Source organism: Varanus komodoensis, unplaced genomic scaffold, assembly GCF_004798865.1.
Source record: "Varanus komodoensis strain SLA01 unplaced genomic scaffold, ASM479886v1 scaffold151, whole genome shotgun sequence".
Lineage (NCBI taxonomy): Eukaryota > Metazoa > Chordata > Lepidosauria > Squamata > Varanidae > Varanus > Varanus komodoensis.
Genome location: NW_025335443.1, coordinates 81,147 through 107,345, shown reverse-complemented (window position 1 = coordinate 107,345; position 26,199 = coordinate 81,147). Strand labels below are relative to the sequence as shown.

The 26,199-nt window shown below is 48.1% G+C and overlaps 1 protein-coding gene across 1 annotated transcript; it reads left to right on the top strand.

The window, feature by feature from the left end:
* Nucleotides 1-15,484: 15,484 nt before the first annotated feature.
* LOC123021017 (zinc finger and SCAN domain-containing protein 31-like) lies at nucleotides 15,485-25,438 on the top strand. Its single transcript, XM_044425390.1, has 3 exons — nucleotides 15,485-16,016; nucleotides 23,760-23,864; nucleotides 24,603-25,438. The coding sequence occupies exons 1-3, from the start codon at nucleotides 15,485-15,487 to the stop codon at nucleotides 25,436-25,438; spliced, it is 1,473 nt and encodes a 490-aa protein (XP_044281325.1).
* Nucleotides 25,439-26,199: the final 761 nt, after the last annotated feature.

Genomic DNA, 26,199 nt, shown 5'->3' with positions numbered 1-26,199 from the left:
TGGTCGGGATCGGTCCACTCAAAGGCAAAGAGAGGCTGGCTCACCGGTGCCAGAGGTATGCAGAAGAAAGCGTCCTTCAAATCCAAGACCGAATACCACTCCCGGTCTGGTGACAGCTGGCTGAGTAAGGTGTATGGATTTGGTACGGTTGGATGTATAGTCTCCACCCGGATGTTTACCTCGCATAAATCCTGGACTGGCCGGTAGTCTTCGGTGCCGGGTTTTTTTACTGGCAACAGAGGGGTGTTCCACGGCGACCTGCAAGGTACTAGAATTCCCGCCTCTAAAAGTCTTTGGATATGCTTACGTATTCCCAACTTCGCCCGGGCCGGAATAGGGTACTGGGGTTTTCGGAACGGGGTGGCCGAACTGTTGACCTGCACAACGATAGGTGGGTGATGGGATGCGAAGCCAGGAGGGTTGCTTTCAGCCCACACTCCTGGGATCTCTCTTTGGAGTTCTTTCAGGGCTTCAGAGGGGCTTTCAGGGACCTGACTTTCAAAAAAAAGATATTCGTCCTCCAAGGGCACTGTAAGTAAAAGGGCAGCGGGCTGCTGGACCCCCAGGCTAAGGTGAGTCCCGTCCTCTTGGAACGATACTGATGCCCGCAACTTCCGTAAGAGGTCTCGTCCCAACAGGGGGTAAGGGCACTCGGGGATTACCAGAAACAAGTGGGTAATGGTTCGTTTTCCTAGATCAGTTACGCGGGTTGAAGTCCATGGGTAAGCCTTGGGTTGTCCTGTTGCCCCTATAATCTGAGTCTTTTCTTTGGTGAGTCTCCCCACCCCCTCCTGGAGAACAGAGTGAGCGGCCCCGGTGTCTACTAGGAAGGTGGTTGGGCGGTCCCCCACAGTTAAGGTTACCAAGGGCTCTCGGGGGCCCAAATTGACAGAGCCCTGGCCCCTTCAGTCGTCCTCAAGGGTGAGGAGACTCTTGTCTCTCTGGTTCATTTCCCTTTTGCGGGGGCATTCATTCTTCCAATGACCCTTTTCCTTGCAATAGGCACATTGATCCTTTTCCAGGCGGGGACGGCCTCCCCCTCCGGGGGGGGGCTCTATTTTTCCGTCGGGTCTCTTGCCCCCTGTCGTTTGTTTTCTGATGGGTCGCTAAAACGACTTTAGTTAACTTCTTTGTGCCTGTAATTTCTGGGTCTTCCCGGTTATTGAAAACCTTTTGGGCTATCTCGACTAACTCACTAAGATTTTTTCCTTCAAACCCATCCAGCTTCTGAATTTTTTTTCTAATATCTGGGGCCGACTGTCCTACAAAGGCTATGTTAATAGCCCTCGCATTCTCAGGCGCACGGGGGTCTATAGGCGTATACTGCCTATATGCCTCAAGCAAATGCTCTAGGTATGAGGCCGGGGACTCCTGAGATTCCTGAATGATTTCACTCACCTTAGTCAAGTTAGTGGGTTTTCGTGCTGCGCCACGCAGCCCCCGCAACAGAGTTTGGCGGTACCTAGTTAGATCTCCCTCCCCAGCAACTGTGTTTGGATCCCAGTTGGGTCTCTAGGCTGGCAAGCGTGCTTCTAGGGTGGCCGAGTCGGTGGTTGGCTGGCCATCGGTGCCGAGAACATGTTTTCGAGCCTCAAGGTGAATACGATCATGCTCCTCGGAAGTAAAAAGAACCTGTAAAAGTTGCTGACAGTTGTCCCAAGTGGGGCGATGGGTATAGAAAACCGTTTCTAGGAGCGAGATTAAACCTTGTGGCTTTTCAGAGAAAGGGGGATTTTATTGTTTCCAGTTATAGAGATCACTCGTGGAAAAAGGGACATAGACCATAAACGGCCGGGCATTCCGAGGGGGTGGTGCAAGTTCCCTAAGGGGTAGCAGAGCGGGGGGCTCATGAAGGGGTGCGGGACTGGGTGCACGTACCCAGTTGTCGGGGGGTTTGGGCGGTGTGAGTCCAGACGGACCAAGCGGGGGTCCGGATGAATCAGGCGAGGACGGACCCGTGACAGGCAGTCCGTAGGGGAGCCCACTGTGAGTGTGGCGGGGACTACGGAGAAGCGGAGTTCTGTCCCCGGAACTCTGAGAGTCTGGAACATAGGGAGGGGGCTGAAGCCAAGTCTCCAGAGGGTCTTCTGGCCCCCCCGGAATCTCGGGGTAAATCTTCGGAGGGGCTTGAGGGGACAGGTTTTTGGCCTTGGGATCGGCCAGGGTCTTTTTCCGGATTTGTTGATTCAGGGGCCGCGTGGTCCCCGTGGCCAGAAGAACTGAAGTGGATCTGGACTTACATCCGATTCCCTGACATTTTCTGATATAGGGAGGCCGTTCGGTAGCAATGTTTAACCAGACGTCTATATAGGGAATCTGATCCGGATGACCAGGATTCCCATAGACTACAGATTGAACTTCCCGTAAAAGGGGAAGGTCGAAAGAGCCTTCCGATGGCCATCCTACGTCAAAAGCTGTCCACTCCAATTCACAGAGAGTCCGGAGCGTGCCCGAATTCACAGAGATTCCAAATCCAGAAGCCCTTTTTGAAAAAGCAGAAAAGTTATTCAGAAGACATTGTAAAGGGGTAATAGGGGTGGATCGACCTTGACCCATTGTTCAGACCTGTAAAAAAAATAATTACTGAGAATTCCAAGTACCAGACAAACGAAACAGACAACAGACACACACACTAAACAAGAACTGATCACAGCAGCCGGGAAACGATGTCTCGCTCCCCGGCCGGAAAGTGGCCCGTATGCTGCATCCAGCAAGCCTTTCTTTCCCAAAACCCAGATCTGCAGATTTTCAGAACAGAATAGGCGGGTAACCACCGTGCGCACCTACCTATGACTCCTTTTTCAATTTGTCAAACGTCCCACCGAGTCGGGGTAGAGGCTAAAATGCCTATGGGGCCCATTCCCGAAGTCAGGGGAGGTGATGCGATACCATAGGTCTCTATCTCGCTGGGGCCTCCAAATGTAACGTCCCACGGTTTTACAGATGAGATTAGAGACCAGTTGGTATCATAGAACAAATTTTATTGCCTGCACAAGGACCAGCACAATCTCACAAGGGTGGGATTGAATGCCGGCCCCTCGTAGAGAGGTAGCAGAATTTTTATACCCGGTTACACAAAAAAAGGAAAATCGTTTCTTGGCAGCATAAAGCAAGCTAGCATGATTTACAGAAGCGAGACGATTTGCAGCTCTGATACAAAAAAACGGCGCGGCCTTGCAGTTTGTCTATGTTTTGATAACAGCGGAGACGCTCTGCAGCTGGTCTATCTTCTGATAGACAGCAGAGCGACCTTGCAGCTGGTCTATCCTTTTAAGTTTTTACCCCTTCGATGAAACTTGTCTATTTGATAAAGTAACACTCTGTATATGCATGAAGTAACTGATAATCCTTCTATTAGGCTATTTTTAATGCATAAAGCCTTCTATTATGCTTACTCAATACATAGTTGATAACATTTTGTTATTTTATTCTCAAGCCAGTTGGGTCAAGTCCAACACTCAGCTCTTGAACTTTAAGTACAGAGGTGTCATCTAGCCCTCGTGGGTTCCGAAAGATCTAAGAACCACTGACCTGCTCCAATGAGAATTTGTTCCTGGGGGACCAACGGCATACTTTGCAGGCGTGTGGCTCAGCAGCAGCACCACGTAACACAAACAACGCACCGACACATCATTTAATGTGGTATGTTTGGCTCCTGAAAGCCCGGAGAGTTCATTTTAGGGAGGGGCAGAGGAAAAAGGGCTGAAGGGAGAAATTAGAGTAGCAGGATCCAAAAGAGCCAGGAGGCCATCAGGTCCAGTGGATCTGGGTGGGTCCTTGCTGTGGGGAAGAGTGTCCCTTAATTTCTCACTTGAAAACTATCACTGGTACTTCTGCAGCCACTTGAGTACTTTGAAGCATGCAGTCACTTCCTGTTTGTTTCTCGGTGGCCTCCCTTACACCAGGTAGTTTGGCTGCTAGAGGAATTGCTCCTCAATGCATTGAGAAGTAAAGATAATTTAAAAGCATCCATATTTATACACTTGTAAAGAACATGTCACCAGTTGCGTCAAGATGAGTGTGACCTCATCTAGAATAGACATATACATAGGTAAGTCCACAGTTTTCCGGATTCAATTGTATATTTTTTCTGTATTGGGACCCTTGCATTTATTAAGTTATTTCTTTTACAATAGTTATAGCACACTCTCCAATTCTAAGTTTCCAAAATGGAACAATGATAAAAGAGAAATACAAGAAAATAAATGCATTGGTTAAAAACAACCATAAAATGTATGCCTTCACACAGAAGTTCCTATTCCTGTTTAGAAGTTCTTGTGTTCCTATTTACACAGAAGTGTAAAGTAAAAGCATATTTTTATTTATTATATTTATTTCCCATTGTTTTTCCTTTCAAGGAACTCAAAACAATTTACTTAAATCCTTATCCTCACAACAACCCTGTGAGGTAGGTTAGGCCGAGAGTGAGTGACTAGCCCAAAGTCACCCAGTGAGCCCCATGGCTGATCCCTCGGATTCCAGTCCCACACTGGAACCACTTCACTACGCCAAACCACCTTTGCGATGGTTCAAGGGTTAAACCCACCGAGACTCGTTTTCCTAGAGGGGAGGTGCAAGGATGAAGGGCGGAAGGCGAAGGTGCCTGTAAACACTGAAGGATCTTTTCCACTCAGAGGAGGAGTTCGGTGGCTTTGCATTTCTCCAAAGGGAGCATCATCGCAATACAGCTCGTCAAGTCGCTTCCGGTAGTAAATGGAACCGATTTCCCCAAATGTCATAGAAATCCAAAAAGATTATGTCCGTTTGCTTGAAAAGGGCTGCATGATATGCTAAGATATTCCTCTATAGATTGGCCAAGGAACGGGGTGCCACCACTTCTTCGTACCACCCCAAAATCCTCTAGCTGTCTCCATGGAATACCAGCATGTTGGGCTGGGGGTGACTGCTCTTTTCTCTTTCCTCCTGATTTTGCTTTCGCCAGAAAGAGAGGAAGGGGAATAAGGGAGAGCTTGAGGGGGAGACGGTGCGTGGAGAGGTGAGCTGCGTGCAAGATGCTTTTTCAAGAGAAGGGGAGACTCTCCTTACTTCTCTGCGCTCCCAGCTGCAATCCTGTCCTCCTTGCAGCTTCTTTCTGCTAAGCCAAGAGTGCAGAGCCTCCTTTCCTCCAACTCCTGCTGCTTTCCTGGATTTTGTGCAGGTTTCCCCCCATTGTAAAATGCCTCTCTTAAGGTATAATTGCTAGCAATAAGACCTTAAGTGTTCAATCCTATGCAACTTTAGATAATAAAATTAGCTGGGGCATGCCGGAGGCCCTTTTCTGCCCAACCTTACTTAAGATTGCAACTTTAAGCGACGATAGGCTGGTATTGACGTCTTTGTTCCATCCCCTCCAGAATGGAATTCAGCCCTTGAAATGAAAGATCGTGCCATGGAAAAGCCAATGGGCTGCAGGAAACAAGCCAAAGGGCTAATAAAGAGTGTTGCACGAAGAAGGAGCTGAAGGTCCAGAAATGCAGTGATGTGCAGCTTTTTAAATTTATTTATTTGGGATATTTCTAACCCATCCAATCACTCTGCATTCCCTTCCTCCTGTGAAAAATGACAGCTAAAATGGTTTTGTAAGAGAACTGGTGTAGGCCTGTTTGTCACCCAGCCATTAAGCACCGCAGCAAAATAGACCAACTGGGTCCGGGAGCTGGTTCTCTCTCACTGCCTTGTTCTGATCCAGCAAGCATGCATCCTACATTCCACTCTTCCCCAGCGCAGCACCCTCCAGAAGTTTTGGACTGCATCTTCCAGAATCCCTGACCATTGGCCATGTTTCCTGATGGAAGTTGCATTGTGAAACATCTCGAAGGCGCCTGGTTCGGAAACATTGCTACATTCCTTTTCTTGCATGAGAGAGAAGTAGACAGACACAGCACCCAGAGGCACTGCAGAGTGAACATTACATAACCCCGCTGTTACACGAATTTCACTGGCTACTGTGCGTTTCCAGGCAATAATTCCAGGGGGTGGTTGTGACCGATGCGGCTTGAGACCAGGGCTACCTGAAAGATGTCTTTTTCAGTTTGGGATTTTTGCTCCCGTTTTCAGATCTCCCTTCTCTCAGTAGCACCATCCTCAGGAGCAGCTTCCCAGGGGATGCATCTAGGCCATGGAAGTCCATCCTGAGGACCGCTCCATTGGCTCCTTCTTTTACTGGGAAGTTACTGTTGAGTGCCATATGTTGGTGGAAAGGCATAATACACAATAAATAACACTTGTCTATTCCTGTCCCCCAGCCTGAGTCTTCCATCCTGAGAGATTATTCCTGTGCGTTCAGGCAACAACGAAAATGGAGGAGCAAGAGCCGCTAGGCTACACACAAGCAGGGGGATCACAGCATGTCTGGAAAGAGCCGCGTATCCTCCAGTCTGGAAGCATTGCAGAGCTCCTTCGGAGAATACCAGGGGCACAGCGGGTGCAAGAGGAGCCCTGCGAGGGGTTGTTTCAGCACTGGGAAGCCCAGTGGCAGGAGTTCCTGAGGGCTGTGGACTCCCCTCAGTCCCACTGGGCAGTCCCACAGTTGCCGAAGGAGCCCAGGCTGTGGGATGACACCAAGGCCTTCTGGGCCTCCTTTGAGCAGGTGGCCCAGGGAAGAGTGGGCAGCCTGGCTCCTGCCAGCCCTCAGCGGGGAAGCCCAGCAGGCCTTTATTTAGCTGGAAGCCAGAGACAGAGAGGACTATGGGAAGGTGAAGGGGGCTATCTTGCAAAGGGACACCTTGAGGAGGGAGAACCGGCGCCAGCACTTCAGGCACTTTTGCTACCAAGAGGGCGAGGGGCCAAGAGGGATTTACAGCCAGCTCAGCGAACTGTGCGACGGGTGGCTGAGGGTCGAGAGAAACACGAAGGAGCAGATCCTGCAGCTGCTGATCCTGGAGCAGTTCCTGGCCGTCCTGCCTGCAGAGACCAGAGCTGGGTGAGGGAACGGGGCCTGGAGACCTGTGCCCTGGCAGTGGCCCTGGCTGAGGATTTCTTGCAGATGCCACAGGAGGCCAACAGGCGGAGCAGCAGGTGAGTGGGCTTCGTCCTGCATCGGGCAGGGCGTTGGACTCCCACTCGTCCCTTCCAGCGCTGCGATTCTAAGACCATGACCGATCACCACCCAGGATGTGAGCTGCAGCATTCGTATGTCCAGTCTTTTTAAAATAATATTGTTAGTAATTTTTCGGCAAGAATATTACAAAAGCCACTAACCAAAGAGAGCAGTATAGAGATTATGGAAAGCAATGCAGCTCATTATTTGTTGATGAAGACCACGCATCTGCTGAAAAGAGACTTTCTCCTTGGTGTGCTTGGTAGTTTTCTACCAGTAGCTTCATTTCTGATTTAGTCCATAAAACAATAGCAAATACAAAGAACTTGGAGTCTAGAGAGCAGCCTTACCAGTTAACAAGTTTTTTTCCCACTGTTACAATTCATAGCTGCACAGTTTGAGCTTTGTTGCTCTATTATTATTATTATTATTATTGCAATAATAGAATAATAGTAGTAGTAGTAGTAGTAGTATTCTCACAGTTATATCCTGCCTTTTTTCCTCTTGGAGGATCCCGAGGCAGCTTACACAGCCCTTCTTCTCGTCTCCATTGTTTCCACACAACAACCCTGTGAGGTGGATTAAGCTGAGAGTCAGTGACGGGCCCAAAATGAACCAATGAGTTTCATAGCTGAGTAGGGGCTAGAACCCGGATCTCCTGAGTCTCAGTCCAACACTACCTGTTTGTACGGGACAGATATATTTTCTTCAGTAAAGAGGGGGAGCAAATCATAGCTTAGAATCACCCGGTCATTTTTTATCTGTTCACATTCCTAGAAAATGGGTTGCCACTCCTTTTGCATGGGGTCTCATCCTCATCTGAAGTGGTGTTGGTGGGAAAATACCCCAGTTTGGTGTGGTTATGCCAGCACACGGGACTTGGGGAACCTTGCTCAGTCGTGTAGCCACGGACTGATGCGTTTTGAATCTTCCTGCTCTGCTCTAAAAGGACCCCTTGCTGTGTTTTCCAAGTGCCCATTCTCCTAGAGGGGGCAACCACCAGTTGCGTGGAGGTGGCACAGAAGTCACCTGGGCCAGGAGGGAGAAAACCGAACCAGGAGGTCACGCGGAAGTGTGACAGGAATGTCAGCGTCCTCGGTGAGAATTCCTGCTGCTGCGTTCTTAGATTCTCCAGGGTTCATCAACCATGCCCTTTCCCACCCGCAAGGCCTCCCTGGAGGTGCTTTTGTCCAACCTTCTCCAGGCTGGCGTTCTTGGGAAGTGCTGAATTGCAGTTCCCATGGTTCCCCACCGGGAATCATGGGATTTGCAGTTCAGCACATATGGAAGGATTCAGATTGGTGTACACAGATATACTGCCACTGACCCTGGAGGTGACATATGACCATCGGGACCAACAGAATTTGTTCAAAAGTCTCCCAGTTTTAGATTTTCTGGACTGTCCTGTTTGCCATGTAGAGCAGCACTGGTTCTCTTCATACCCCCTAAGGCCCCATGTTAGCAACACTCTGGTGCCTGGTCCTTTCCCTTGGAAGAGAGAATGCACCAGGCAACAGAGAGTTCTTTTTGAATCATTATTGCAATAAAGGGAGCCGGGGGTGCTTCCTTCCCATTTCTAACTCTCCGAGCACTTGTTCACATCCCATATTTATGCCCTTTCCCCGTCCACTTCTTCCCTCCTCCTCTCCCTCATTTGCTGAGGTCCTGGGCGGTTACAATCTTTTCCATCCACCTCTTCCGTGCCACTCCAATACCTGTTCCTCCCTCCCATTTTGTCCCTCCCAGGTGAATTAAAATGAGCTTATTTTCTATGTGGGGTGTGTTAGTTAATATTCATGAGGCCTCTGAGCAAGCATATTTTGTCTAGTGCCAATTCCCTCCTGCTTTCTGATGCCGGCCCCCTCCCACTATGGCTAAGAAATTTTCTTCGTTACATTTTCCCTCTTCCGGTTTCCTTGTTTCAAATCATCCCACAAGCCTTCAGGGTGGAAGAACTTCAAGGGAGATCTCTTGCCCTAACTAGATAAGATTCCTCTCTCTGTGTTCTTGTGTTTCATCCAAAGACAACATGGAAGTGAGCAAGTTTGGTGAGGAAAATGGTGGCCAGCTTGAAAATCCCGAGCTGGCGAAGGCCTTCCAAAGGAGAGTGACAGAGAACTTTTCCCAGGTCTCGGGAGCAAGGAACACTTCCGAGGATCCGTACGGCTCCAAGAGGCAGCAACGGAACTGCCCAAGGAGGGGAATCTGTCAGTGCCTTTTCGGAGAGGCACTGACGGATCGTAGCCAACCAGATGTTCTTCTTGTAGCCGACCAGATGTTCTGGCCTCTTACTGACATAGCCCATTGTAAGGGATACTTGGAGAACCTTTCTGGAGAGGCGGAGCCGGCTGTCGGCAAGAGTCTAGCACGGCACCAAGGAAATCCGCACGTTATTCCTGGGGGAGGACTCAAGGAGGCCTTGGGCCTGCCGAAGCGCAAACAAGGCCTCACTCTGGAGACGCCATTTCAGTGTCCCAAGTGTGGGAAAAGCCTCAGCCGCAAAGACCATCTGGTGAGACACCTGCACATCCACCTGGCAGAAAAATCCCACAGATGCCCTTCCTACGGGAAAATGTTCTTTGAGCACTCGGACCTGATCCGGCACGAGAGAATCCACATCGGGGAGAGGCCACATAAATGCTCTTTCTGCGAGAAAAGATTCAGTCACAAATGGCTGAGCCACAAACATGAACGGATTCATATGCGGTAGAGGACACGACAAATACTTGTGTCAGGGTGTGGGAAGGACACAAGTCCCAGCTAGGAAGTGTCGCTCAGAACAAAACCTATGTAAATGTATAGCATGTGGGCAGAGGTTGAATCAGCAAGGCAGTTCCTACTGAGACTTACAAACCATACATGAAGCCTCAGACTTAACAAATGCGTTTCGATGTTGTGCTAAATTATCATTTCTTGCTATACATATGACCCTCCACCTGCCTCTTTGCGCTCTCCATTTCCTTCTCTCCCTCCAGCACGGCTCAGAAGAAGCGAGTCCCACTTCTGTTTAAAGTAACTAAGAACTGTGGCTATTCTTAAATACGTTTTAGGAAAGCAAATGAAGTTCCAAAATTGTTGGTTGAAGTTGATCAAGTTCAGGATGATCAGGGTTGGACAACTTGTGAAAGCTGAGAATTGTAAGCTGACTTGTGAAGCTGGTACTTCAGGTGGAAGATGGCTGCCCGCTGCCTTCCCGTAGAGTGCAGGATGTGGTCTCATTTGCTCGGGTGGAAGAAAATATCACTCCTCAATCTTTTATAGATGACTTGGGAAGAACCACCTCCCTTTTCTTCACGTCGGGCAGCAAAATATCTTGGGCTAGCACCAGATATGGATAATCATTTTTTGTAAGCCATCCCGAGACATCTGTAGTGGACGGGTTAGAAGAGCATTTAATAAATAAAATAAAAATAAATAAAATAATCTAATAGAAGATGCAAGTTTCCCGAGAGACAGATGGATTGCATTTGGCTGTAATGATAAACCACACGCTTTTTGTCCTGATGGTTGCCATTTTCCTAACTTGTAGCCAACCAGATGTTCTGGCCTCATACTGACATAGCCCATTGGAAGGGATACTTGGAGAACCTGGTGCCGGCCCGAGACATTTTGGGCCTTGAAGTGAAGAAAAAGATGGTGGACCTTCCCAATTGATCGATCAAGGGCTGTTGGTGAGATTTTTCCCACCCTAGCAACTGAGGCAGCATTCTGCGTTCTATGGGAAAGGAGAGCGCAGGTATGTTCCACCTGAAGAGCCAGCCTCACTTTCACTCAGCCTTGTCCATCACTTTACATCCTGAGGGGAAATGAGAACCAAAGAAGCCAGTGTGACCACAGGCACAGAAAGGGTGGACATGGCCAGTTCTTCCCCGGAGTTCAGTCTTGCCCCCAGCTCGGGGCCTCACTCATTTTATCATGATGGTCACCTGGACTGATTCAAAGCCATTTGGTTTTCTGGAGTGAGGGACAAGAGGACAACCCTCTACACCTTCTAGTCCTTGAGCAGAAACTGCAGAATTTGAGTCCAGCGCTTGATCCCCACACTTGATATGCAGGGAAAGCATCTCCTCCCGCTTCCACAGCTGCCCCATGTGGTTCTTGACTCTCTTTGACTAAAGGTAGGACCGGCTCTGCCAAGCCTGGATGTTGTACTTAAAGATTGTGACCTGTTACTTAACATTTGTTTTTGTAAGTATATTTTTAAAATATTTTATCAAGGTGCAAACTTTTGAGGAATGGTTGGCTTTCAAACAATATTTCTGACTGCTTTTGTTTGGCTCAGACATAAAAACCCAATTATTGCCTTTCTTCATACATCGGGGTAATAATGCCACTCCAGCTTCCTGTTTAGAATTTGATTTGCACACTTAATTTATTCTATTTATTTAAAGTTTTTATACGCCATCCCAATACTAAAAGTCTCTGGATAGCTTCCAAAAAACAAAAAAAGCAACCATATACAACAAACAACACACTGCATCTAATAAATGAAGATATAAACAAGGATAAAATCAACTGTTAAAATATTGGGGAAAGGCTGTTTATAATACTCTACTATTTAAATACTATCTAAGAGAGAGAGAGATCTCAATCTTCCTGCCCCCCAGATGTTTCAAAAGCTCGGCTAGTATAGCCAATTATCAGGAATTTTGGGGGTTGCAATCCAAAAATTCTGGAAGGCACTGAGTTCGGAAAGGCTTGGTATATCTATCACATGCACAGTTCTGGGTTATCCAATCTAAAAAGGATACCCTAAAAAAAGTATGGAAAGAGTCAGTTACAGTTATAATACAGCTGGGGCACTTCTCTGAAGAATGGTTAAAGTATTTGTAAGTTTTTTCTTTTCTTACAACTTGTAACTGGAAAGACGATAGAAATTTATAACAATTGAAATGGTGGTGAGAAAGTGGCTGGAGCAGAGAAGGGAAAGCCTTGTGCTCCTGCCATGTTGGTGGCATCCAACCCTATCTGCTGCAGCCAGCATGACAGTGCTCAGGGATGATGGGAACTGCAATCCAAGGAAAGGTGGCAATCCACAGGGTCCCCACCACTAGGCTGGAGAGCGATCCTTACCCACAACACCTCAGCATCACCAGACTAAAGGGATGGTTCAGGAGAAGCCAACAAAAGCAACTTCACACAACTACCTTGTGGGGGGTGGAGAATCCCAAGGGAGGAATTCCATTGTGGAGAAGTTCTCAGGGGCTGCATTCACATGGGAGAAGCCAAAAGCAAAAAAAGTAGGACCTAAATATTAGCAGAATTAAGCCTAAAGTTCTTACTGCCAGTAACTAAGCTTGGAAGAGGCATTTGGACCTATCACAATGGGGAAGAGAACTGTACAAAAGCCAAGAAACTGCCGAACAGTAAATTTGCGGATGGGGCAAGGGGTGTGCAGCCACCTGGAGGTATCCTGCTGGGTTGGATTTGGCCTTTCGGCCTGAAATTCTGCAGCCCTATTTCTGTAGGCATTGTTCCCACAAGATGTGGTGCTGGCCACTGGCCAGGACAACATGATGGGAGATTCCTGGAAGGCAGATCCTTCAACAGCTGCCAGCTTGAGCAACACACAGTCCTAAAATCACAGAACAGTACGTACGTACGTATGTATGTATTCATTTAAAACTTTTCTAGACCGTCCCATTACCGAAGTCTCAGGACAGTTTAACAATACAAAATGTAAAAAATTTAAAACTGTGTCCTAACAATTCAACTAATAATAAAAACCCAATTAAAACAGGCCTTAAAGCATTGGGAAAACAAAAAAGGAATTTTTTAAATTTAAAAAAGGTTTTATTTTATTTTAAAAGAATAAAGTGATGGCACCAGGCGAACCTCTCCGGGGAGCGAATTCCACAATTGGGGCACCACTGCAGAGAAGGCCCTTCTCCAGGTAGTCACCCTCCTAATCTCCTTCAACAGGGGCCACAAAGGCCATCAGGTCCAATCCCCTGCTCAGTGCAGAACTCCCAGTTAAACCATCCCTCTCGGATGGCTGCCCAGTGCCCACAACCTCTCTAGATTATTGTTGTATTGCTCGAACAGTCGGGACATTTTGCCTGATCTCTCTCCAGAATCAGGGTTCCTTCAACATGAGCCCATTATTCTGTGTCCTGCACTCTGGGATGATCAAGAGATCCGGCCCTTCCTCTCTGTGACTGAGCAGTGTCTGGACATATACCTGGCACCCCAGGGCCGTCTTAACAGGATTATGGGTCCCGGGCAAAGCAGTGTACTGGGGCCCCTAGGACAACTAAAACTACTGTTAATTTTAGAAGTTTTCCAATTTTCCAAGGGTTAACATACACAGATTAGTATGGGGCCCACGGGCAAGTGCCCATCAGGCCCATGCGTTAAGAGGGCCCTGTGGCATCCCACCCCAAGCGACCTTGGCCAGCTTCTCCCTTCTCGAGCGAGTGTAGGGCTTCATTCTCACCACCCTCTGGACACACCTCGTATCTGTCATGGCTCTCGTTACTCGCCTCTTTTCTAAACCAAACAATGCCAAGGGCGCTAAGCTTTCCTCAAAGGGGAATTGCTCTTTTGGGCACGTTAGGCGGTGTCCTGAACTGTATTCCGTCTTCTAAGTGCAATTACATCATAGAGTTACACAAGGGCAGGAAGATCTTGGCAGTTTAATTTTCAATTCCTTCCCTAGTTGCGTCCAGGATGAAGCTCGCCCAGCGGCACGCTGGGTGGACACGACCGGCTGAGAAAAGCGAGCCGTCGCGGCACTTTTTTCCTCCATTCACAGGATTGCGCGCTTCCAGACTGTTTAGGATGGCAGAAGCATTGTGCATTGGGGCCTATTTCACGTCGTAGATCTTGAAAAGGGTTGTCATGGGCAGAATTAAGCCCCTCCACCCATGGCAAGTTCTTCCTCCTTCAAAGGAGCACCGGAAATGTGTTACATGCTCCCCTTGTCCCTGACTCTTTGGTGCTCCCCCCCCCCGCCCCCCTTCTGCAGCCCGACCGCCCTCCTCCCCCAGCGCCGTCCCTGGGAAGTCAGCCCCATTGCATTCACCGGGGCTCGTCCTCCCAGCGTAAGGCGTGCAACCTCGTTCCCTCCGGACGGCGATGGGGCTGGGGAGATGATGGCGCAGGGGTTAAATCCGGATTCCCGGCGGAGCTGGGAAATGCGAGAGGGGAGGTGGATCTGGAAGTGGTTTTAATGTTCCGACGCTGCCTTCGAATGGCTGCTCCAGGGGCAGGTTTGGCGCAAGGGAAAGATGGAGAGACGCAGCACCTGTCTGCGGGTGCAAGAGGCGGCCAGGGCTGGGAAGCAGAGGAAGAAGGATGCCCAAGCGAGCCCCCTCCTGCATCCCCACGAACCTTTGAGCGCGTTCGTTGCTGGCTGACAAATATGCGAGGTGGGCCCTTTCAGAAGCAATTTCCCCTGACCCTGCCTATGCGGGGTCTTGAGGTGGAGCGAGAGAGAGACCTGCTGTATGACCAACCTAGTCTTGCTTTAGAGGTGTCAAGAGTGTTGTTATTCTTTCAGCGCTTTCAGTATGCAGTCGCAAAGAGAGAATGTAAGTGCCTTGCAGGTGGGGGCCTAACTGAGCCCCTAGCATAGGAAACGGGGACCCCCTTCTCCCCCAGCTGAGATTAAAATCCTGTTAGGGCCCCATCAATGAGGGCGTTCAAAGAAAGGTTGGACAACCACAAGCTGGGGATTACATGAGCAGAGCCCACTGGAGCTGGGGGTCAGACTAGATGACCCAGGAGACCCTTCTGACTGGCTTTGTTTCTATGTTTCTTACCTTTCATTCAAAGCCAAAGAGGCTGAGAGTGCAATCTTTGAGATGTCTACTCTGAAGTAAGTGCCACTGAGGACAATGGGACTGATTCCCACATAGAAGAATACAGGATTACAGCTTAAGTGAGTTCTTCCAGCTGCTGCCCCACTTCAGTGTATCCAGAGAGGGTCTCGTCAACTTGTTTTAGTTAGTGGGTTTAATTTTAACATTGGATGCTGGGCAACTGTTATTTTTATTTCTATTTTTAGAATTAAGTCGTCGTTAACTGCCCCAAGACATCTAAATATGGGACGGTATAGAAAAGTTTTAAATAAATTCTCAGATTAATAATGACTCAAATGTTCAGTAAAATGTATGCATTTCAGGGCTTTTCTATGACCTGCTGAGTAAAACAACTTGGCTTGATCTCCCACACTATTTTCTTCTCCAAAACAATCCAGTCTTTCATTATGTTCTTTTGTGTTCCATTTTTCTCGATCCTGAAGGGACCGATCCTGTGTTATCACCCAGGAGTTCCACCCAGAGACACTGTCTTGGAGAAAGCCCAGGCAAAATGTTGTAGGGTCCGCCACATGAACTGACCCCAACCTGCCCGTCACCGACCCCGAACTGCTGGCCACGTTCAACATCAGAGGGCTGCCAAATCTCCCAAGCTGCAGCAGAGAGCAGAAATCCAGAATTCAAGATGGAGGAGAGGTTAGAAGTGGCAGGGAAGGTCCTGCAGGTCTTCAGGAGGACGTGCTTAAAGGAGTTGCCAAGGCAGGCGGCACCACAAAATGGGAAACAGCGACCCAAGGACAGCTTTCCGCTGCCATGGATGGCCCAGTGCCAAGAGGTCTTGAAGGCGCTGGACTGCCATTGCTCAGGTTGGGGAAGCCCACCACTGTCCCAAGTTGGGCCTTGGGACGATGCCAAGGCCTTCCTGGCCTCCTTCGAGCAAGTGGCCAAGGCCTGCCGGTGGCCTCGGGGAGAGTGGGCGGCCCGGCTCCTGCCAGCGCTGAGCAGAGAAGCCCAGCAGGCCTTCAGTTCCTTAGAAGCGACAGACAGGGAGGACTATGCGAAGGTGAAGGCCGCCATCTTGCGAGGGGATGCGATCAAAATGGAGGTGCAATGCCAGCACTTCAGGCAGTTCCGCTACCAGGAAGTCGAGGACCCACGAAAGGTTTACGGGCAGCTCCAGGAGCTGTGCCACCGGTGGCTCAAGCCGGAGCGGCACAGCAAGGAGCAGATCCTGGAGCTACTGATCCTGGAGCAGTTCCTGGCCATTTTGCCCAAGGAAATCCAGAGCAGGATCCGGGTGTGGGACCCCGAGGCAGGCACACACATGGTCCCGGAGGAGTTCCTCCCAAGCCCCCAGGAGGCCACGACTTGGGACTGGCAGGTAAGATCTGAGATGTGCAATCCGAAAGTGTTGCCTCCACCAGGGCAAAAGAAATGAGGCTTAGCAATGCTCCAGAACGGCTTTGTATGGATTGCTACAAAGGCATGCCTCCTTGCTCCAGGAAGCCAAGAGAGCTACAGCTGTGACTCCTCCAGGCCCCTATCTTTCCCCAGATTTTTATTTCTTTACATTTCTTTATTTAAAGTTTTTCTATGCCTTCCTATTACTAAAACAGTCTCTGGACGGCTTACATTTCACTCTTCTTTCTGCAAGGAACCCGAGGCAGCAGAAAGAAGTCTTACAAAAGTCTCCTATTTTATTCTTATAACAACCCACAGATGTAGGCTGAGCTGAGAGTTTGTGGCTGGCCCAAAACAACTCAATGAGCTCCATGGTCAAGCAGAGACTAGAACCCGGATTGCCAGAGTCCCAAGCCAGTCCTCTAACCACTATACCACACTGTCTCTTTCCTTTTGGGGAGCAAATAGCATAATTTTAAGGTGGGAGGAACTCTGGAGGCCACTTTGCAGAACACCCTGCTCAGGGCGGGAATCTTGCTGATCTGTCCACAGTAGGAATCCAGTGCCTTCCATTTGCTTTGAACTGTGACGCTCTTTCGCTCTGTCGTCCGAACAGGGCCCACCTTGCCCTTTTCAGGTGCCATTGGAAGATCTGCCCACAAATCCTTCAAAAGCAGAAAGAGCACCTCTGAGGGGTGTCTCCCCTGAGGCCAGGGAGCAAATGGACATGGATCTTTGCCCGCTAGGTGAGGATTCACTGGCAGCTCCTGGGATGCCTTTGGGAAGTGCGTACGGGATGAATAATGGACAGATTTCTCCTTCCTGCTGAGCTTCCTCTGCCGTATGTGGACAAAGGGGGTGAAGTGGCTGCGTCTGCCCTCAGCTCATGTAGGACAGGGGTGCACCCACATAGGCTGGGGCGGCGTGTGTCCCAGAATCCTCTGCAGCTCCTCTTGAAGGAGGTAAAAGGACATCTACTCGGAGGAGGGCCTTCCCTGTGGTGGCGCCCAGACTGTGGAATGCGCTCCCTAGAGAAGTTCTCCTGTTGCCGAGTTTATATTCTTTTCGGCGCCAGGTTAAAACCTTTTTATTTATCAGTATTTTATCAGTATTTTTAATGGTTTTTAACAGTCACTTTTGATTGATTTATTTTTATTGATTATTTATTGTATTATGTATTGTTTATTGATTGTTTTTATTGAGATTTGTATTTTATTGTTATTTATATTAATATTTTTGTAAGCCGTCCTGAGGCTGTGGCAAAGGACTGCATATAAATGTTTTAATAAATAAAAATAAATAATAAATAAACTCTCCGATGGGCAAAAACTGTCATGTTGCTAGCGCCTGTTGCAGGCCTGGATTGGGAGCTCTGCCCATCCACCTTTGCCCTTTATGGTTCAACAACAATCCATGTTTCAGTAATTCCATGCTGTTGTTTGGACTCACTGAGAGCAACCAGACCATTGGGTGAACTTGGGCTGGTCGCTACCTCGCCATCTAATCTACCCTACAGGGCTGTTGGGGACAAAAGGCGGGTTGGGCCGCATATGTCTGTGGAGGATGTGAAGTGAGAATAAGACGATAGAATGGATCAAACATTCCTTGCCCTCCGTACTTGCTCCAAAAGGCAGAGAGAAGAGGATGGTTTTGTGGGAAGAGATATTTCTTTCTGGATATGAGAGTGGCATTTGGAATTTATGGAAAAGGGGATTAGTTGAGTGGATGAATGTAGATAATCAGTCCTCCTTCTGAAATTCCCACTGCCGTCCTTCACGGCCAACAAAATGTTTTCCCCAAGTCTGCCGAGCTTGTTGTCTCACCCTGAAGAAATGGCCGCAGCTGGGCTTACTGAGGTACGTGACGTTTTGGTGGAGTCTTAGTAAAGTAAATGCTCAACTCTAGAACCTGTTTGAAACATAAAAATTAGTGCAAAACAGGATTCCAAAGATTTGGGGGCCACCACTGAGAAAGCCTTGCCTTTAGTGCCTACCAGACAGATAGATCTTGATGGTGAACCTGTGAATAGGACCGCAACAGCCAAGTTTCTGTGGGTGCAAGCAGTCCTTAAAATGAACTCTTCCCCAAAGATTCATCTCCCCGTTTCTGCCTTAAACTAGGGCCACTCAAGGCCACTTGGTAAGCACCAGTGCAAGACGAGAGAAAAAGAAATCACGTGTTTATATAGGATAGTTGAAAGAACGCTCTGAATGCTGAAAACGAACATACTGAAGAGGATTCTAAGCCAGCTTTTTCCGTGGCACGCTGGTTTCCTCTGCACAGGGGTATTTCAAAATGCACGACAGCATCTCAGCTCCCGTCCAGAGTCTGCAGTGGTGCAAGTCCAGACCCAGCTTTGGTGTGAACTAGGCCTGTGTCAAACACTGCTAGAGTCTATGGGTCTGTTTGCTTCCAAATGAACATTGCAACACAACCTAACATACTAAATGAACCTCTTCTTAGCGACAATTTTAAAACAAAACAGCTCAAACAATTATAATATATAATGATAGTAAGAAAATACTACAACCCCTGCACCCAAGTCCCTGGCAGCAGCACCAGTACAAATAAAACCGGCTGTGGAGCTGCAAAGTTGAAATGTCCTTTTGAATTCAGCACGAATGAAGGAATCCAAAATGCTCCCTTCGATTGGTCTGAACACAGAAGAGTCGGCTGCATGCGCAGAATCCTCAAAAGCCTGGAGTAAAATGCCAATTCAATTGCATATACACAGATTCATTATGTGGATTTGCTCCCAGCACAAACATGTGGGAACTGTTAGGCTGGACATTTCTGGCACAAGATTAGCATAATAGAATGATATCAGTTGTCTACAAAAGCTAGCATAATAGAAGGCTTTGTGTATTGAGTTAGCATAATAGGAGGCTTTATGTATTAAAATAGCCTAATAGGAGGTTTATCAGTTGCCCCAGGCATATACAGAGTGTTACTTCAGAAAATGGGCAAGGCTTATCAAAGGCATAAAAACGTAAAAGGATAGGCTAACTGCAAACCGCTCCGCTTTTGTATCAAAATATAGACTAACCGCAAAACCGTCTCGCTTCTGTATCATGCTAGCTCGCTTAGGTTGCCAACAATAATTTTCCATTTGTTTGTAACATGGTATAAAAACTCTGCTTTCCCTCTACGGAGGGGCCCCGCACTCATCCCATCCTTGTGTGAGAGTGCTGGTCCCTGCGCAGGTAATAAAAAAAACTCCTCTTAAAAATACCAACTGGTCTCTGGTCTCATCTGTAAAACCGTGGGACACAACAGGAACGTTACCTAAAGCGCAGCTCCGGCCTCTTCAGGTTTCCTGCTCTTTTTGATTTGAATTTCTTACAGCCCCGCTGTTGCCTATTCCCACCTCTTTGAGCTGAGCCAATATTTCATGGGGCTTGCATAATCATGAGGATGGATACAAGGAAAAGGTATTCTCAAGAATTATGTGGTCCCTAAGCATAGCATATCCCCATAACGACCACATGCGTTTCTATAGCATGGCCAGTTTTTGTATTAGCTTCTGTATCCCAAGAAGTTTAAAAGTGGGCTCCAAGATCACTGCCCACAGGGACTGCAGCCAAGAAATTAAAAGACGCTTGCTCCTGGGGAGGAAAGCTATGGCAAATCTAGGCAGCATACTAAAAAAGCAGACACACCACCCTGCCAGCAAAACTGCGTGTAGTCAAGGCTATGGTTTTCCCAGTTGCAATGTATGGCTGTGAAAGCAGGACCATAAGGAAGGCTGAGCACCGAAGAATTGAGGCCTTTGAATTGTGGTGCTGGAGGAGACTGTTGTGACCTGACCCCATAGAGCTCCCCTTGAGCTGCACGTCTGCACAGAATAACAGGAAATATAGCAAAACCACAGAGACAGCCTGGCCCAGGTGCACGGGTAAAAGGCATGTCGGATGCACGCTACCTGCAAGGCTTACCGTAAGACAGAGCATGCTGAGCTAACCGCAGTCGTTACGCCCTTGTATCCGTGCTTGCTTGCTAAAAGCAGGAAAATATGTTGTTATTCAAGCACCTGCATAGACCATTGAAAAAACAAGGGTATAAAAACCCTGCTATCCCTCTGGCAGGGGCCGCACTCTTACCTGAGTGTTGGTCCCTGCGCAGGTAATAAACTCCTCTTAAAATGCTAATTGGCCTTTGGTCTCATTTGTAAACCTGTGGGTTACTACAGAGACTCCTGCGAGTCCCTTGGACAGCAAGGAGAACAAACCGGTCATTCTTAGAGAAGGTCAACCCTGACTGCTCTTTAGAAGGCCAGATACTGAAGATGAAACCCAAATACTCTGGCCACCTAATGAGAAGGAAGGACTCCCTGGAGAAGAGCCTAATGCTGGGAACAATGGATGGCAAAAGGAGAAGGGGACGGCAGAGGATGAGATGGCTGGATGGAGTCACTGAAGCAGTTGGTGAGAGTTTGAGTGGACTCGGGGGGATGGTGGAGGACAGGAAGGCCTGGGGGAGTGTTGTCCATGGGGTCACGATGGGTCGGACACGACTTCGTGACTAACAACAACAACAAAGTCTCAAATTATATATAAAAAGTCTATGAATTTATATAATCTATATATATTTTAGATATAAACTTATGTAAATTATAAGTTCCAAATTCTAATTTTAAAACTGTAAGTTTAAAAGTAAAAATTTTAAAACTAAAACTATAAGTTTAAACCTTATAATTACTGTTGTGAACCGCTCAGAGAACTTTGATTATGCAACAGTATAGAAATGAACATAATAAAAATAATTTAAATATTGACCATGATGAGATTCAGTCAAGGGCGAGGAATGGAGAGTAACAACAACAAATAAGAAAAACCTTAGCAGAATGGCATGGTTATTAGTGTCAATCCTGGCAGATCTTGGGTTTGAGTCTCCCCTCAGCCTGGGTAACTTTGGGCCTGGCACTCTCTCTCAGCCTAACCTACCTCGCAGGGCTGTTGTGAGAATAAAAAGGAGCTAAGCAAGCCACCTTGGGTTCCTCACAAGAGGAAAAAGGTGAGATAATAATAGTAATAATAATAATAATAACAATAACAACAACAACAGCAACAACAGTATTTCTGATGTGCAGAGCTGAGCATTGCTGCTTATAGAGGGAAAACCCATGCAAAAGAAGATTTAGGGAAATCCCAAGGTTTGCAGGAGTGCAAAATCTAAACACCCTGGGGGCGGGGGGGAACCCTAAGTGTGGGGAGGAAACCCCAGCGAGGACTTGGTGTACTCAGGCATGGGGTTTCACTGAAGGGGGAACGGAATGGAGCATCATGGAGGAGGGCTGACTGGCTCATTGGAAACGTGGTCAGGAAGTACATCCGCATTACTGCATATCCCATCCGTGCAGCATAATAATGGTTCCCCCTCCGTTTTAACTGTGTTTATTTATTGCAGGGGTGGGGGGGGCTCCTTTATCATGAAGGCCGGATTCACTTTTAGCAGAAGCACTTTCAGAATGGGGGGAAAGCTGCACCAAGGCGGGACTGGCCCCTGGCAGGCCTGGATTCGGCCTGAGGGTCCCAGCCCATGAAAAAGTGCATTAAAACGGGCTCCGGAGGACGAGATCTGCATGGTGTTTTGCGGTTTCAGGGGAGCATGAACTCAGACGGCTCGGCTGGGTCCTTGGACAACAGGGCATGGGCTGTGTCAGACCCCATCCTGGGAACAATGTCATGCAACAGAGCTCCGAGGATATCAGCTCTTTGGGTAAATATGGCACGAGGGCTTTGGTTTACTGTGTTTAATTATTTTCTAAACTGCTCAAAGTCAAGGCTCTCTGGGTGACTAGCAGAAGTTTTAAAGAGAGCCAGTGTGGTGTAGTGGTTAAGAGCATGGGACTGGGACTCGGGCAATCTGGGTTCTGGTCCCTGCTCGGCCATGGAGTCAACTGGGTGACTTTGGGCCAGTCACAGACTCTCAGCCCAACCTACCTCACAGGGTTGTTGTTGTGGGGATAAGATGGAGGAGGAGAGATGATGTAAGCTGTCTTGAGCCCTTTCCAGGAAAAAGGCAGGATATAAATCCATAAATAAATAAATGACACTCACCAAAATTAATTTAAAAGTAGGGAATTTCCGATTCCTTAGTAGGAATGAGTCTCTTAAGGTGAGTAGGTGGTTTATTTGCAGAAAAGTCAATTTCACCTCACTGAGGTTTTTCCTTCATGGGTGAAATGGGCTTTCCTTCTAAATAATACCAAGTGATAGGCAGCCAAACGCTACGAGGTGCAGATTGATTTATTTAATGATTCCTTGAGAACCCATGTGGTATGGAGGGCTGGGGAACTCGGAGATCTGGGTCTGAGTCCCACCATGAAGCTTCCTGCCTGGACCTGGGCCAGGCGCTCACTCTCAGCCTAACCTACCTCACAGGGTTGTTGTTGTTGTTGTTGTGAGCATAAAATGGAGTGAAGGAGGACTATGTAAGCCACCCGGGGTTCCTTGCAAGAGGAAAAAAGGTGGGATATCAGTGCTATGTGACAATAACAATAGGATGCTGCCCAAAATTGTAGAATTTCTTTGAGATGTTCTCTGAGCAGATCAGAAGTAGATTCTTGATGGGGAGTAGAGAGATGGTGGGGAGTAGTGGTTAGAGTAGAGGGAACTCAATTGGTTCAAAATAGAGGGATACTCAATTGAGGGATACTTCAGTTGGTTCAAAATAGAGCTGCCAGGCTGCTGACGGGGACTGGGCGTTATGTTCACATGACTCCAGTCCTCCGTCAGCTTCACTGGCTTCCCATTGAAGTCCGGGCCCAATTCAAGGTGTTGGTGATGACCTATAAAGCCCTAAATGGCTTGGGTCCTGGTTACCTGAAGGAGCGCTTACATCCATATACGCCCGCCCGCCCCCTAAGATCGGCAGCAGAGGCCCTCCTCCAGGAACCCTCCGTGAAAGAAATTAGGAGGGTGGTTACTCGGAGGAGGGCTTTCTCTGCGGTGGCGCCTAAGTTATGGAATGCGCTCCCCAGAGAGGTCCGCCTGGCGCCGTCGTTATTTGTTTTTCGGCGCCAGGCGAAGACCTTTTTATTCAAACGTCATTTTAACTGTTAATAGTATTTATTTATTTTATTCTTTGGCCAGGGCGACTTATTTTATATTGTTAATTTATATTATTTTAATTGATTTATGCTGTGAGCCGCCCCGAGGCTTCGGCGAATGGGGCGGCATAGAAATTTTCTAAATAAATAAATAAATAAACTCAGGACTCTGCCATGAAGTTTACTTTGGTGACTTGAGGCTGGTCACAAGCTCTCAAACTAACCTACCTCACAGGGTTGTTGTTCAGAGGATCAAACATAAGAAGCCAGATGGAGTTCCTGCAAAGAAATAGAGTTGGAGTATATATGTGATGTGACAATAGTTATACTAACTCCACACCGTAATATATTACTGCAGGACCTCCTTGTTAAAATTCAACCAACGGTTTGTTTTAAAAGGGGGGCGGGGGTCATGCAGCGCTTTAAATTGGTTAGGTTGAAATCGATTGATAGTCTTTCCCCCACAAAAGCTCTTTCCTCCTCTTCCCACTTTCTTTCTTTCTTTAAGGAGGATTTGTGATTCCAAAACCTGAAGCTGTATCCCAGATGGAACAAGGAATGGTTTTCATCCAGGATGCTGAGGCTGGGGAGGCATTTCCAGGCAATGTCGCAGGTATGGAGGGGTTATAAAAGGGCGAGCTCCAGGCCGGGGTCCCATGCAAGCCACTATGCACAGTTCTTCCCCCTTTTATCCTCATGGCAACCCTGCGAGGTAAGCTAAGTGAAGAACCTCCTCTCCCTCAGGGCCCTCACTCCAGGCGCACATGCAGGCAGACCCACACTGAAGGGTGCCTCCTTTGCACCTGGATGTGGCAGAATGAAGTAGACGCCTGAGGGCACAGCTGACCCCACTGTGCTAAAATTGTCCCTATGGCAGACAGCCTCCCCACAGCAAGAAAAATGCTTTGGCCTGCAGGGCTGATTTTCCGGTCTATATTATTGTTAGTGTCTCCTTCCATAGGTGCCCACCCAGCCCTTACGATCTGGGGCAGATGCCCCTGGTGCCCTCCCTGAAGGAGATTAGGAGGGTGGCTACCCGGAGAAGGGCCTCCTCCGCAGTGGCACCCCGCTTATGCAATATGCTCCCCAGAGAGGTTCACTTTATTCTTTTTGGCGCCTTTTTATTTTCCCAATATTTTAAGGTTTGATTGTCATTTTAATACGGGTTTTATTGCTAGGAATTAATTAGGATGCTGTGTTTTATTTTGCTCTATTGTCAAACCATCCCGAGACTTTGGTAGTGAGTGGTATAAAATAGTCTTAAATAAATTAAATAAATAAATTTCTCCTTTGCCTATCCCTCCCTCTGACATAAGAAGTACGGTTAGATTGTATCTCTGCCTGCCGGCAGGTGATGAGGACCCCGTTAAAATCAAGAAAGAAGATTCCCAGTCAAGAAGTCAGGAGCCAGAAGAAATATGCAGCATGTCCTTGGAAATATCCCAAGGGACAGCTTCTTTGGTGGCTGAGATTCATGAACGCGGGTGCAACTCCAATGGGCAGGAGGGGAAGGAGCTGCTGGAAGACTGGGACGAATCTACGGAGATTGCAGGAAGCCACACGGCAATCAAGGACTCTGCAAGTCACGGGCGGATGAATAGGTTTTTGCACTCCAAGAGCGGGATATGGTACCGATGCAGGTCAGGACTGGCTGCAAATCAGCAGGTTCATTCTGGAGCAACCCCTTATGCGTGTGGGAAGCGCTTCCAGAAAAAGAACTACCTTGCTAAACATCAGAGAAGCCACGTGAGGCCCGAAGTGTATCAATGCTCTGAATGCGGGGAAAGCTTCAACTGGAGAGAGGGGTTTGTTAGACACTGGGAAAAGCACATGGGCGAGAGGCTCCATGAGTGCTCTCAGTGCGGGAAATGCTTCAGCCAGAGGGAAAGCTTAAACAGACACGAGAAAATCCACACAGGGAAGAAGCCGTACGAATGCCCTGCGTGCGGGAAACACTTCTGCCGGAGAGATTCATTGGTAAGGCATCAGAAGTTCCATACAGGAGAGAAGCCCTACCAGTGCCCCGAGTGTGGGAAAAGTTTCAATCAAAGGGAGGTCTTGCTTAGACATCAGAGAATTCACACGGGAGAGAAGGCATACGAATGCCACAAATGTGGGGAAAGCTTCGCACAGAAAACCATACTGAACAGACACGAGAAAGTCCACATGGGAGAAAGGCCTTATTAATGCTTTGAGCATTACGGCGTTTCTTTCCTTCTAAAGGAGACGCTGCCCTCCGGGTCTCGCGGCCTTCCCCATCCTGGCGTCCTCCAGGTGCTTTGGAGTGCAGCTGCCACCGGTCCCAGCCAGCGGTGCCAACAATCAGGAATGCGGAGCATTACAGCTCCAAACATCTGTAAGGCACCATGTTGGAAGGCAGGGTTGCACAAAACAATTTGGAAAGCCCAAGCAATGCTCATGTTCTCAGAGGCATTCGGAGCCATCGTTCAAGGGCCCGTTCGTCGAGATCTTCCGGTGAGACCCTCTCCTAGAAAAGTGGACCGTGGAAGCGGAGAATTCCGTTTCCCCTTCCCCATAGCTCCATGGCAGGCGATGCTCACTCCTCTCCATGCAGAATATCCCAAGCTCAGTGCCTGCTGGCTCCCGTTAGGAGGAAGCCGGTAGCTCCGTATTTTCCAAGTGAGACTTGGTGAAGGAGGTTTGCTGTGAGGCAGCTCAGGGGCAGTAATGCCTACGTTACAGGATTGTTCGAAGGATCACTATTAGATCATTATTACTGGGCCTCCAGCAAACATCTGTGTGAAACACACCCTGGAGCCAACAGCGTCCAACCCTTAGGACTTTTCACCGCTTGGTAAGCATTTTTTAAAAATTTGTGAAACTTGCAATACGACTAAAATCGCACTGACTCCAACGGGGCTGGACTGGTGTTACAGCATGCAAGACTTCATCTGAAAATTATTTTTAAGGTTGCTGCTCAGCTGTTC